This window comes from Stomoxys calcitrans, chromosome 2 (assembly GCF_963082655.1).
Source record: "Stomoxys calcitrans chromosome 2, idStoCalc2.1, whole genome shotgun sequence".
Classification (NCBI taxonomy): Eukaryota; Metazoa; Arthropoda; class Insecta; order Diptera; family Muscidae; genus Stomoxys; species Stomoxys calcitrans.
This window is the reverse complement of record NC_081553.1, coordinates 41,259,172-41,274,171: the sequence shown is the minus strand read 5'-3', so window position 1 is coordinate 41,274,171 and position 15,000 is coordinate 41,259,172. Positions and strand designations below refer to the sequence as shown.

General features: G+C 39.2%; 1 protein-coding gene across 1 annotated transcript in view; it reads right to left on the bottom strand.

Annotated features, from left to right (window-relative positions):
* The window catches only part of LOC106086092 (acyl-CoA desaturase), a 53,482-nt gene that overhangs the window by 13,908 nt on the left and 24,574 nt on the right, over positions 1 to 15,000 (bottom strand). Inside the window, exon 2 of the mRNA XM_013250619.2 lies at positions 7,214 to 7,800. Within this exon, the coding sequence (XP_013106073.2) occupies positions 7,214 to 7,706 (493 nt within the window). The 5' untranslated portion in view covers positions 7,707 to 7,800. The remainder of the gene's footprint in view (positions 1 to 7,213; positions 7,801 to 15,000) is intronic.

The window sequence follows — 15,000 nt, the reverse complement described above, 5'->3', positions numbered from 1 at the left end:
AAGCTTCCTAATGCTAAAAGATATTCAAGACATGGCTTTGTCTAGCGGTACTATAGGCAATTTTACACTCTCCACCATAGGATGCGGATATACTAATTTCGTCATTCCGTTTGTAACATACCCAACAAAGTATATATAAGTCCACCTACTGTTCAATACTTAACCGGATCCAAAGGATGGCTAGCTTGTGCATCACAGCCGAATTGAGGACGACGTCATCTGATGCACTGAATTTATTGCTACATCTAATGCCTCTGGACATTGTGGCTAGACAAATTGCTATGACCACTGCCGTGAGGCTAAGGGAGCTTTCTCTTTGATCATGTGGCGGCTACGGACACTGTCTTATCCTTGATACAATATCCGATGTTGCAGGCAATGTGGATTACACCCTACCTGAGCCGATTTTTGATAAAAAGTACTGCTCCACTATTCCTGATGGAACCGATTGGAACTACGATATCACTGGTAATAGAAGTTACATAGACTTCTATACGGATGGTTCCAAACTAGACGACCAGGTGAGCTTTGGGGTGTACTCTAAAGATCTACTGCAGTGTGTATCAAGGATCTCCTTGCCAGTAAGGAAGTGGTGGATTGGCATAAATATCTTCCCAGACAGCCAGGCAGCAACAAAATCTCTGGAGATCGTATTTCTGAACAGAAAAACCGCCCTCGACTGTCGCAGATCCCCAACGAGATGGCTGAACAGTTCAAAATTCACCTGTTCTGGGTATCTGACCACAGAGTTATCCCAGGGAATTGTAAAGCGGACGAGCTTGCGAGACTAGAAACTACACTACACATTCCAAGAAACTGGAATCTCTGCGTATGCCTCAAGAGACAAGTAAGCTAAGTTTTCAGGTTCAAGCCCGAAGGGCAACAAATCACAGAGATCCACAAAGAGGGGATTGTGAGCATTCCAAAACATTCCAAACATTGTGTCCGTCATGACAGGTCACTGTCTAATCAGAAAACATGCTGACAGACTGAATGTTGCCAGCAACGACTTTTGCAGAAGCTGTGAGGACATCGAAGAAGAAGAGAAAACAGAACACTTTCTGTGTGTGTTCCGCACTAGCAGTCAGAAGGAATTCCACTTAACCTGTCTGATTTAGCAGATGTAAACATTCGCAAGTTGTTGAGCTATTTAAAGCGATCTGGATGGTTCAACGGTAGGAAATAGAGGGCATCTTCCTTCTCCTGTGGTATCACAATGGACGAAAACGTCTAAGTGAGTCTGATGGCAGACTGCCACTTAAACCTAACCTAACCATATATATTCTTGATCATCTAGACATTCTTAGCCAATTTAGCCATGTCCGTCCGTCTGTCTGTTAAAAGCACGCTAACTTTCGACGGAGTAAGGCTAGGAGCTTGCAATTTTGCATAAATATTTATTATAACCTGCCCTTGGGATTGTAAATGGGCCATATCAGTAGATGTTTTGGTATAGCTGCATATAAACCGATATCGGATCTAGACTTGTATCATGTATGGCTTAAATCGTTTCATAACCCATATAAACCAAATCGGTTTATATGACTGATCTTGAATTCTTGAGCCGCTAGAGGGCGCAATTATTCTCCAATTTGGCTGAAATTTTACATGAAGCGTTTTTGTTTGACCATCAATAACTATGCCAAATATGGCCCAAATTGGTTCACAACTTGATATGGCTCCCATATTAACCGATCTCGGATCTTGACTTAGTTAGCCTCTATAGGGCGCAATTATTATTCGATTTGGCTGAAATTTTGCACAAAGTGTTTTAATTTAACCATCGACAATTGCGCAAAGTGTGACCAAAATCGGTTCACAATCTGATATAGCTCAAATATAAACCGATCTCCTGATTATATTTCTTGAGACTCTAGAGGGAGCAATTCCTATCCGATTTGGCTGAAATTTTTCACAACGACTTCTTGTATGGTGGAGGGTATATAAGATTCGGCTCGGTCGTCCACCGTAGGATGGGGGTATACTAATTTAGCCATTCCACTTCCAGCATACCGAAATTTGATCTGAGACACAACAGATTCAAATTTCTTTTTACACTCTAAGTCGATATAGCCATGTTAGTCCGTCTGTATTTCGAAACCACGCCAACTTTCGAAGGATTGCGAATGGGTCATATCGGACTATGTTTTGACATAGCTGTCATATAAACCGATCTCCCGATTTGACTGAAATTTTGTAAGTGATGTTTTGGCATGATTTTTAAGAATTGTCCCAAGTATGATTCAAATCGGTTCATGACCTAATAAAGCTGCCATGTAAAGTGATCTCCCGATTAGACTTCTTGAGCCTCTAGAGGGTCCAATTCTTATACGATTTGACGGAAATTTTGCACATATCGTTTTGGTATGACTTCCAACAACTGTGGAATGTATGGTCTAAATAAGTCTATAACCGGATAAAGCTGTCATATACCCCGATCTCCCGATTAGACTTCTTGATACTTCCGATTTAACTGAAATTTTGCACGTAATGTTTTGCTGTGACTTCCAACAACTATGCCAAGTATGGTCTCAATCGGTTCATAACCTGGTATAGTTCCCATATAGACCGATCTCCGGATTATACTTCTTAAGCCTCTTGATGGCGCACTTCTTATCCGATTTGACTGAAATTTTTGTACATATCGTTGGTATGACTTCCAAAAACTGTGCCATGTATGATCTTAATCGATTCATAACCTGATATAGCTGCAATATAAATCAATCTGCCGATTAGACTTTTTGAACCTCTAGAGGTCCCAATTCTTATCCGATTTGGCTGACATTTTGCGCAATGCCTTCTACAACATCCAAACCAAGTATGATCTTGATCGGTTTATAGCCCGACATATCTATTATCCTTTGTTTGCTTAAAGAGAGATACCTGGAAAAGAACTTGACAAATTCGATCAATGGTGGAGGGCATATAAAATTCGGCCGGCCGAACTTAGCACGCTTAACTTTTTTAACCTTCCACCATAAGATGGAGGGTATACTAATTTCGTCATTCTGTTTGTAACTACTCGAAATATTCGTCTAAGACCCCATAAAGTATATATATTCTTGATCGTCGCGACATTTTCTAGCCATGTCCGTCCGTCCGTCATAAAGTATATATATTCTTGATCGTCGCGACATTTTCTAGCCATGTCCGTCCGTCAGTCTGTCGAAAGCACGCTAATTTCCGAAGGAGTAAAGCTAGCCGCTTGAAATTTTGAACAAATACTTCTTATTAGTGTAGGTCGGTTGGTATTGTAAATGGGCCATATCGGTTCATGTTTTGATATAGCTGCCATATAAAACGATCTTGGGTCTTGACTTCTTGAACCTCCAGAGTGCGCAATTCTTATCCGATTTTAATGAATTTTTGCACGTAGTATTTTGTCACGATATCCAACAACTGTTCCAAGTATGGTTCAAATCGGTCCATAACCTGATATAGCTGCCATATAAACCGATCTTGGGTCTTGACATCTTGAGCCTCTAAAGGTCGCAATTCTTATCCGATTGGAATGAAATTTTGCACGACGTGTTTTGTTATCATATCCAACAACTGTGCTAAGTATGATTCAAATCGGTTCATTATCTGATATAGCTGTCATAGAAACAGATCTGGGGACTTGACTTCTTGAGCTTCTAGAGGGCGCAATTCCTATCGGATTTGGCTGAAATTTTGCATGACGTATTTTATTCTTACTTTCAAGAACTGTGTTCATTGATATTCAAATCGGTTCACAACCTGATATAGCTGCCATATAAACCGATCTGGGATCTTGACTTCTTGAGCCTCTAGAGGTCCCAATTATTATCCGATTTAACTGAAATTTTGTACGACGGATTCTCTCATGACCATCAAAATACGTGTTTATTATAGTCTGAATCGGTCTATAGCCCGCTACAGCTTCCATATAAATCGATCTCTCTATTTTACTTCTTGAGCCCCCAAAGAGAGCAATTCTTATTCGAATTGGCTGACATTTTACACAGGTCTCCAACATATAATTTAATTGTGGTCCAAACCGGACCATATCTTGATATCGCTCTAATAGCAGAGCAAATCTTTTTTTTATATCCTTTTTTGCCTAAGAAGAGATACCGGGAAAAGAACTCGACAAATGCGATCCATGGTGGAGGGTATATAAGATTCGGCCCGGCCGAACTTAGCACGCTTTTACTTGTTTTTTTTTTATAACAAATTTAATTTTTTTTTTTCTACTTTTCCATTTCATATGACATTAAAAAACCCGATGGCATTAACTTAAAGAAAAATTCTAGATTTTTATTACCTTTTATTCATGTATGTGGCTTTTACTGTACTTTGATGTTTTATGTCTGTTTTTCTCCATGTCTACTCATATTTATTAGAACACATGTTCTTTTTTTTTTTTTGGTCTATTGCTATGTTTATCTAGTAGTCTGGCTGTCTGTCCATCATTTTATGAGTCTTGGTATAATTGAAAACGCCAACAGAACTTATGAATCTCCAAGAGTGTTAAAAGAAACAAACGTTGGCAACAGTGTTGATTCTTCAAATGCATGACAATAACGAGAACCAGAATGGTTTATTAAATGCCATTAATTTAATGTTTTCTTCATAAATGTTCGACACACACTTTACGTAGACTGATAACAATTTTGTTTTTTGTTTTTTTCCTTTTTATTCAAATGAAGGCGTAAAAAAACTGTTAGATAGCAGGGTATTTATTTGGAGGTAGCGTTTTTTTTATTTTTGTCTGGATATTTATCACATTCAAAGACTGTGTGAATCACGTGTATTGGAATTTTTTTAATGAATGGCACAATGGGGCCTAGCATGCTATCGCAGGATTGCAAAGGCTAGTAACAATTGTCTGGCTTCAATAGCCAACTACACTCAAAAAAAAATTTAAAACTTCCGACAATTGAAAAACAAGCAAAAGACCTTTCGCCGGTGAAAAATTCATAATTTATGCCCCCATAGCAGCTATATAGAAATATGGTCCGATTTGGACCAAATTCGGCATGGACATTGAGTGGTTAAATAAGTACAACTCATTATTCAATTTTGTAGAATGAAGTATTGGTTTTTTTCCGATCTGAAGTATATACGACACGGATGTCGAAAAGCCTAAGATAAGTCACTGTGTCAAATTTCAGCGAAATCGAATTATAAATGTGCCTTTTAGGGGGCCAAGACTTTAAATCGAGAGATCGGTCCATATGACAGCTATATCCAAATCTGGACTGATCTGGGCCAAATTGAAGAAGGATGACGAAAGCCCTAACACAACTCACTGTCCCAAAATTTCGGCGACATCGGACAACAAAATCGCCTTTTATAGGTGCAAAACCATGAATCGAGAATTCGGTCTATATGGCAGCTATATCCAAATCTGAACCGATCTGGACCAAATTGAAGAAGAATATCGAAGGCCCTAACATAGCTCAATGTCCCAAATTTCGGAGAAATCGGTCAATAAATGCGCTTTTTATGGCCCCAAAACCTTAAATCGAGAAATCGGCTATATCCAAATCTAAACCGATCTTGGTCAAATTGCAGAAAGATGTCAAGGGGCCTAACGCAACTCCCAAATTTCGGAGAAATCGGTCAATAAATGCGCTTTTTATGGCCCCAAAACCTTAAATCGAGAAATCGGTCTATATGGCAGCTATATCCAAATCTGGACCGATTTGCACCAAATTGAAGAACGCTGTCGACTGGCCCAGCACAACTTACTGTATCAAGTTCAACAAACTCGGATAGTAAGTGTGGCTTTTATGGGCCTAAGACCATAAATCGGCGGATCGGTCGATATAGGGGCTATATCCAGATAAAGTCCGGTAAAGCTTATCTTCGAACTTTACCCGCTTATGGATAAAACAAAGAACCTATGCAAAGTTTCAGCTCAATATCTCTGTTTTTAAAGACTGTAGCGTGATTTAAACAGACAGACGGACGGGCATGGCTAGATCGTCTTGGATTTTTACGCTAATCAAGAATATATTAACTTTATAGGGTTGGAAATGGATTTTTCGATGTTTTGCAAACGGAATGACAAAATGAATATGCCCCCATCTGTCGGTGGTGAGTATACAAACTGCATTGGAGAAAAAGGACAACGTAAGGGTAATACAACAGGTTCAGAGAACATGTTGTCTTTGTATAGGCGGAGCGATGAGGACCACCACCTAGAAATATTCGTCTAAGACCCCATAAAGAATACATATATTGTTGATCGTCTCGACGCTCTGAGTCTATCTAGCCATGTCCGTCCATCCGTCCGTCGAAATCACGATAGCGTTCGAAAGCGTAAAGCTAGCCGCTTAAAATTTTGAACAGATACTTAATATTAATATAGGTCTTTGGGGATTGCAAATGGCCATGGATTGCCATATCGGTTCAGATTTAGATATGTATAGCTCGCATATATACCGATCTTCCGATTTGAATTCTTGAGCCCCTGGAAGCCGCAATTTTTGTCCGATTTGGCTCAAATTTAGCATGCGCTGTTTCGTTATGACTTCCAAAAAAAGTGCCAATTCGGTTCATAACTTGATATAGCTCCCATATAAACCGATCTCCAGATTTGTCTTCTTGAGCCCTGACAAGCCGCAATTTTTGTCCGATTTGGCTCAAATTTTGCATGCGATGCTCCGTTACGACTTCCAACATTGAACTCTTGTGCATTTATAAGCAGTAATTTTTGTCCGATTTGGCTGAAATTTTGCACGTAGTGTTCTGTTATAACTTCCAACAACTGTCCCAAGTAAGGTCCTGCTCGGTCTATAACCTGATATAGCTCCCATATAAACCGATCTCTCGATTTGACTTCTTGAGCCCTTACAAGGCGCATTTAATGTCCAATTTGGCTGAAATTGAACATGTAGTGTTTTACTATGACTTCCAACAACTCTGCCCGATATGTTTCAAATCAGTCACTCGATCATCCTGGTTTGGTTCCTAGGTGCTTTCATATTTGTTGGTTTGACAGTAATTTGGTATATAGAACAAAATTATGACCATCAACTAAATTTATTTTGAATACATTTTTCGCCGAATCCATGGTGGTGGGTTCCCTAGATTCGGCCCGGCCGAACTTTGCACGCTTTTACTTGTTTTTGCTTTTCTCTATCTGTTGCATTCCAAGTGGTTAAGGGTATTGAAAGGTCATTTATGTTTTACTTTGTTTCAATCCCCAATCCTATAACCCATTCATTTGCAATAGTCTACTTACGCCACATCCAAGTTTGAGATTTTGCTGAGAATAACAAATAGAAACCATACACTGCTCCCAAATGCAAATATAATTGTGCCACCAAATCGAGCCATTTTATCTCGGGTTTAAACTCCTTCGCTTGCACTTCGTTCTCTATAGCCTCTTGAATTTCTTTGGTTATGGGAACTTCTTTGTAGACAGCATTTTCTTCGCTGTAGCCCAACGATGTGGCTGATGCCATGGATGAGGTATGATTTTTTGAATCTTTGGTTTTGGAATTTTTTTGTTCATGTTGTTTAGCCTCTGTGTTGTGACCGTCTGTCCGGTGACGTATAATACTGTTCATATTTGCAGTGTTGTTGTGATTGTGATTACTATCATGTAGTGCTGTTTTTGGTTTGAGGTTGTTGCAAGCAACATCTGTTGCATTTGCACATTGACTAGATGCAGAACATGTTGCTGATGTCTTGTCAGCACCATTCTCTGTGGTCGTAGGTGTTGATAAGCACATGTTGTATATTTTTTCAAGGGAAACTAAAGAATGTGAGGGGGTTGGTGGAGAGATTAAAAAAATGTTGTAGAATCTAGTGCTGGGGTTTGCCAAGCTAGAAGGAAGAAAAAAGGTTTTAAGATATTAGTATAATAAAGTTAAGGGACTATATTCTGATATAATATTACAAAGCAATTGTTTTTAAATTTTTTATTCAAAATAAAATATATATGACAAAAACAAATATGACCATGAACATTCCATTAAGGAACAGGGTCAAACTTCTCACATATCAATGAGTGCTGTCCGCTTCAAGTTTTAGCTCAACGATAAGGGGCCTCCTTTTTATAGCCGAGTCCGAACGGTGTGCCGCAGTGCGACACCTTTTTGGGGAGAAGTTTTTACATGGCTGTCTTCCCTTTTTATACACACTACCATCGGATGGGGGTATAACAATCTAGTCATTCCGTTTGTAACACTTCAAACTATTGATCTAGGACCCCACACAGTATATATATATTTTTGATCCTCTCGACATTCTGGGTCGATCTAGCAATGTCCGTCCATCCGTCTGTCGAAATCACGATAGCTGTCGAAGGCGTAAAGATGGCAGCTTCAAATTTTGCACAGATACTTAATATTGATGTAGGTCGTTGGGGATCGCAAATGGGCAATATCGGTACAGATTTGGATATAGCTCCCATATAAACTGAACCCCCGATTTGACTTCTTGAGTCTCTGAAAGCCGCAATTTTCGTCTGATTTAACTGACTTCCAACAATTGTGCCAAGTACGGACCAAATCGTTCAAGCACCTGATATAGCTCTCATGTAAACCGATCTCTCGATTTGACTTCTTAAGCCCCTGGAAGTCGCAATTTTTGTCCGAATTGGCTGAAATTTTACACATAGTGTTCCGTCATGACTCTCAAGATATGTGCCAAGTACGGTCCAAATTGGTCTATAACCACATATAGCTCCCATATGGGTTCCCAATATTCGGCCCAGACGAACTTAAAACGCTTTTACGTTTTTCAATTGGCATAGTTCCTCACAAATCTGAAAAAAAATGTTTCTGATGTTCATGCCAGGATTCGAACTCAGGCGTTCACGTCATAGGCGAACATGCTAACCTCTGCGCTACGGTGGCCTATTATTGTCAAACTATTTTTTGTTAAACTGCTTGGAACAAGCAAAATTTTTTAAAAAGTATGATATATTGGGTTACCCAAAAAGTAATTGCGGATTATTCATATAGTCCGCGTTGACAAATTTTTTCACAGCTTGTGACTCTGTAATTGCATTCTTTCTTCTGTCAGTTATCAGCTGTTACTTTTAGCTTGCTTTAGAAAAAAAATTGTGAAAAAGAATATTTGATTAAAGTTCATTCTAAGTTTTATAAAAAATGCATTTACTTTCATTTATAAAATCCGCAATTACTTTTTGGGCAATCCGATAATAATAATAACAAGTAAAAGCGTGCTAAGTTCGCCGGGCCGAATCTTATATACCCTCCACCATGGATCGCATTTGTCGAGCTCTCTTCCAGGTATCTCTTTTTAGGCAAACAAAAGATAAAAGAAATGAATTGCCATGTTATTGGAACTATATCAAGTTCATGTCATTTCGGACCATAGTAGAAGTCATTGTGCAAAATTTCAGCCAATTCTAGTAAGAATTACGCCCCTTAGGTGCTGAAGAAGTAAAATAGGAAGATCGGTTTATAGGGGAGCTGTATTAGGCTACTAACCGTTCAAAACCATATTCGACGCGTTTGTTGAAGGTCATGAGAAAAGTCGTTGTACAAAATTTCAGCAAAATCCGATAATAATTGCTCCCTTTAGAGGCTCAAGAAGTCAAGACCCAGATCGTTTTATACGGCAACTATATCAGGTTATGGACCGATTCGAATCATACTGATCACAGTTTTTGAAAGTCATAACAAAACATCTCATGCAAAATTTCACCTAAATCGGATAATTATTGCGCCCTCTAGTGGCTCAAGAAATCACGACCCCAGATCGGTTTATATGGCAGCTAATCAGGTTATGGACCGATTTCAACCATTCGTAACACAGTGGTTGGAAGTCATAACAACACACGTCGGATTGGAATTACTCCATGTAGGCGCTCAAAAAGTCAAGACCCCTGGTCGGTTTATATGGCAGCTACACCAGGTTATGGACCGATTTCAACCATACTTAGCATGGCTGTTAAAAGTCATAACAAAACACCTCATGCATAATTTCAGCCAAATCGGATAAGAATTGCGCCTTCTAGTGGCTCAAGAAGTCAAGATCCAAGATCGGTTAATATGGCGGCTATGTCAAAATATGAACTGATATGACCCATTTAAAATCCCAAGCGACCTACACTAATAAGAAGTATTTTTGTAGAATTTCAAGCGGCTAGCTTTACTTCTTTGGAAGTTAGCGTGCTTTCGACAGACAGAGGGATGGACGGACATGGCTAGATCGACTTATGACGATCTCATGACGATCATGAATATATATACCTTTTGGGGTCTTCGACAAATCAGTATATCCCCATCCTATGGTGGAGGGTATAATAACAAGAAAAATGTGATAAGTTAAGCTGGGCCGATTCTATGAAACCCACCACCAAATTTATGTCACCTACATCAGATTATAGAACAAATTTCAACCGTACTTGGCACAGTTTTTGGAAGTCATAACAGAACACTACATGCAAAATTTTAGGCAAATTGGGCAAAAATTCCGGTTTCTAGGAGTAAAATCGAAAGATCGGTTTATATGGGAGCTATATCCAAATCTGAACCGATATGGCCCATTTGCAATTTCTATGCATTCGACCGCTTTTATGATTTCGACTGACGGATGAACATAGACTCAAAATGTCCAGACGATCAAGAATATACAATATATACTTTATGGGTTCGCAGGTCATTATTTAGAGGGTTACAAACGGAATGACTAGGTTAGTATACCCCCTACCCTATGGCGGTGGGTGAAAATATAAAACAACTGCTTTCGATTTAGTCTAGCCCTGGTTTCATCATGCGTGACATACGCCTTCTGCGAAATCGGACAAAAAATGCGCCTTTTATGCGCCGAAAACATTAAATCGAGAGATTGGTCTATATGGCAGTTAAATCCAAATCTGGACCGATCTAAGCAAAATTGAAGAACAATGTCGAAGGGCCTAAGACAACTCACTGTCCCAAATCTCGGCGACATCGGACAATAAATGCGCCTTTTATGGGCCCAAAACTTTACAAGAGATCGATCTATATGGCAGCTCTATCCAAATCTGGGCCGATCTATGCCATATTGCAAAAGTATGTCGAGAGACTTAACTTAACTCACTGTACCTAACTATAGCAAAATCGGACAATAAATGCGCCTTCCATGGGCCTAAGAACCTAAATCGGCGGATCGGTCTATATGGCAGCTATATTCAAATCTGAACCGATCTAGGTCAAATTGATGATGGATTCCGAAGAACCTAACACAACTCACTATCCCAAATTTCAGCATAGAAATGTGGCTTTTATGGGCCTAAGAGCCTAACTCGGCGGATCGGTCTATTTGGGGGCTTTATATAGCCCATCTTCGAACTTAACCTCCTCATGAACAAAAAAAAAGAATCAATAGCTTAATATCTCTATTTTTAAAGACTATAGCGTGATTTTAACGGACGGACATGGCTAGATCGTCTTAGATTTTTACGCTGATCAAGAATAAATATACTTTATAGGGCGGAAATGGATATTTTGATGTGTTGCAAACGGAATGACAAAATGAATATACCCCCAACTTTCGGTGGTTGGTATAACATTTTCATAATAGCAAAATTTTACCAGAGCTTTCTTAAAAACTGCCTAAGCTTCCAATGTTTTAAAATAAATTTTTTGGTTTTTTCCTGTGTAAATTATTAAAAACAACACACTAATTGAATTGGTTTCACTTCAAGTGCGTTAGCACTTACCCCATTTATCTACCCCTTTAAAAAAAAATACACGAGACACTCTTAATGGTTATCTATAACTTCTATGGAACCACAAACAAAAAAGTTCAATAAAGAAAAAAGACGACTACGGTATGTGATAAGGAATCTCCTTTGGACTCTATAAACCATCAATGCAATTCTAAATAAAATAATAAAAAAACGAAATCTAAATTAACGTTGCCTTCCGGTATACCGCAGTATAATGCCATGTTTATCACCTTGTCTATTCTGACTCTGTATATCTGTAACAAAAATCGGAATTTAATAAAATATGTCATACACATGCATATGTCATGTGCAATTCATTGTGACTACTACATGCACGTGGTTGGTATTAATCACAAGTCTAGAGTGTTCGGAAAATGCCATAAATAATCAACTAATTGGTTTGTTTTCATCAAAAGCCAGATAATCACTACTGTTTTTTTTATAATACATGGTATTATCCTTTTTCGCGAATTTTCTGGACGGTGGTGCACGAAATGCTGACATTGATTATGGTCATATAAAGTTGCTCTATTCAAAGAGTAATATATAAAAGTGATTTAAGTTCAGCTGGGCGGAATCTTATATGCCCTCCAACATGGATCGCATTTGTCTTTATATATATAGCTGCATTGAAACGAGGCATGAATGTGGCTATGGATTTGTGGTTAGTCGGTGACTAATACACATTGCCTATAGGTTTACTCCTGTGGATGAGAGGTATAAAGGGATGAACTATTCAAAAGCTACAAAATGAGGTAAAAATTGCAGAAACCCTACTAAACTATTTAAGACCGGAGGCGACATGCTGATGAGTCGAATGGATCAGCTCGCCAGCGCACTCTGGCGGCAACAATAGATTATTGCAACATCAGCATTTTATATCTCTTATACAAGAAAAAAACGGCAATCTTATTCGATTGACTTTTTCAATGACTTCTCCTATGACCTCCGACATACGTGCCATGAATATTGGCCTGAATCGCTCTAAAACATGATATAGCTACCATATAAACTGTTGTCCCGATTGCATTTCTTGAGCCACTAGAGGGCGCAATACTTGTCGGACTTGACCAAAGTTTTCCACAACGACTCATTCAATGGCTTTCAACTTACGTGTCACATATGGTCTGAATTCTGTTTTAGCTTCCATATAAACTGATCTACGATATTACTCCTTGAGACCCTATAGGGCGCAATTCTTTACCAATTTGACTGAAATACACAATGACATCTGCTGGTTGCCAACACCCAAGCCAAGTATTGCCCGAATGGGTCTATAACCTGATATTACTATAGCTCCAATAGCATAGAAATTTTATCCATTATCCTTTGTTTGCCTAGAAAGAGATAAAGGGCAAAAAACTTGACAAATGCGATCCATGGTGGAGGCTATATAAGATTCGGCCCGACCGTACTTAGTATGATTTTACTTGTTTAAGATTGCCTCTTGACACACTTTGTTTGTATTACGGTGACACGCAAAGCAACGAAATGGAAGGTGTCACACTAAAATAACAAGCCATTCACAGCATACGTAAGGCGTTAGCCCACGCCTCTTTCGACCTACGAAACAACCCGCACTCGCAGAGAAGGGTTCACTGATTCAGTAGCACGATAAGCTCTCAACAGCGATCCATTTCATACCAACTAGTGGGCTACCTCGTTCCAAGCCAACACTTGATGGCCTAGGACCCAGCAGAGCCTGTCATCAGTAGAGATGTGCGCGTGAGTGATTTTCCCTCATTTTGTCACCTCAATAGAGATGTGCGCGTGAGTAATTTTCCACTCATGCTCACGAGAAAAAATTTTATTCACGCACGAATTTCTTATGTCAATTCACGACACACTTACCACTCACGAGAAAATCACGACTCACGAAAAACTCACAAGTCACGGTTTAACAAATATTTTTCCATGAACCGAAAAATAATTGTTTTTCAATTGTCTCAAATCATACAGAATTTGAACATTCGATAATAAATATATAAAATGTATCTGCCCTGCATAACCAGTTATTTGATTCTCTCATTTTTATGCATCTGTAAACAGGTTCGTACGTTAAAATACCGTATGACTTAAGGGGATGCAAAAAATTTTGTTTTCGTTTTTTTTTTTTTAATCTTAGTCCTGATTTTTTCGTGAGTCGTGAGCGTCTCGTGAGTCGTGAGTATCGCGTGGTTCATGATGGTCTTGTGGGTTGTGATTAATTTCACACACTCACATTCACGCACGACGAATTTTAATTCAATCACGGTCACGCACAATCACGTGATTGGATTTGGATCTCACCCACGACTCACATGCACACCCCTACCATGGTTTAAAGAAATTCATTTCAACGATAAAGCCTCCAACCCAGCTTGAATGTCATAGAGTGACAGCCGCTCTCACATCTACAATGGCGTATTTTGGTACGAAGTTTTTTGTTTGAGGTGTTTTAATAACGAGCATTTTTATAACCACCACCTAGGATGGGGGTATACTAATCTACTCATTCCGTTTGTAACACCTCGAAATATATGTCTAAGCCCCATAAAATATATATATATTCTTGATCATCTCGACGTTCCTTGATCTAGCCATGTCCGACCGTCTGCCGAAATCACGATAGAGGTCGAACACGTAAAGCAAGCCGATTGAATTTTTGCACAGATACTTAATATCGGTGTAGGTCGTTGGAGATTGCAAATGGGCCATATCGGTTCAGATTAAGATATAGCTTCCATATAAACCGATCTCCCGATTTGACTTCTTGACCCCCCGGAAGCCCTACTTTTGGTCCGAATTTTGTATGTAGTGTTATGTTATGACTTCGAACAACTGTGCCAAGTACGGCCCTTATCGGTGAAGAACCTGATATAGCTCCCATAGGTCTCTGGAAGCCGCAATTTTGGTCCGAATTAGCTGAAATTTTGAATGTGGTGTTCTTTTATGCCTTCCAACAACTGTGCCGAATCGCTTTATAACCTGATATAGCTCCCATATAAACCGATCGCACGATTTGACTTCTTGAGCTCTTACAAGCCACAATTTTTGTCCGATTTGGCTGAACTTTTGCATGTAATGTTTTGTTATGACGTCCAACAACTGTGATTAGTACGGTCGATATCGGTCTTTAACCTGATATAGCTCCCGTATAAACCGACCTCTCGATTTGACTTCTTGAGTCCTTACAAGCCGCAATTTTTGTCCGATTAGGCTGACATTTTGCATGCGATGTTTTGTTACGACTTCAAACAACAGTGCCTAGTACAGTCCGAATCAGTCTATAACCTGATATAGCTCCCATATAAACCGATCTCCTGATTTGACTTCTTGAGCTCCTGGAAGCCTCAATT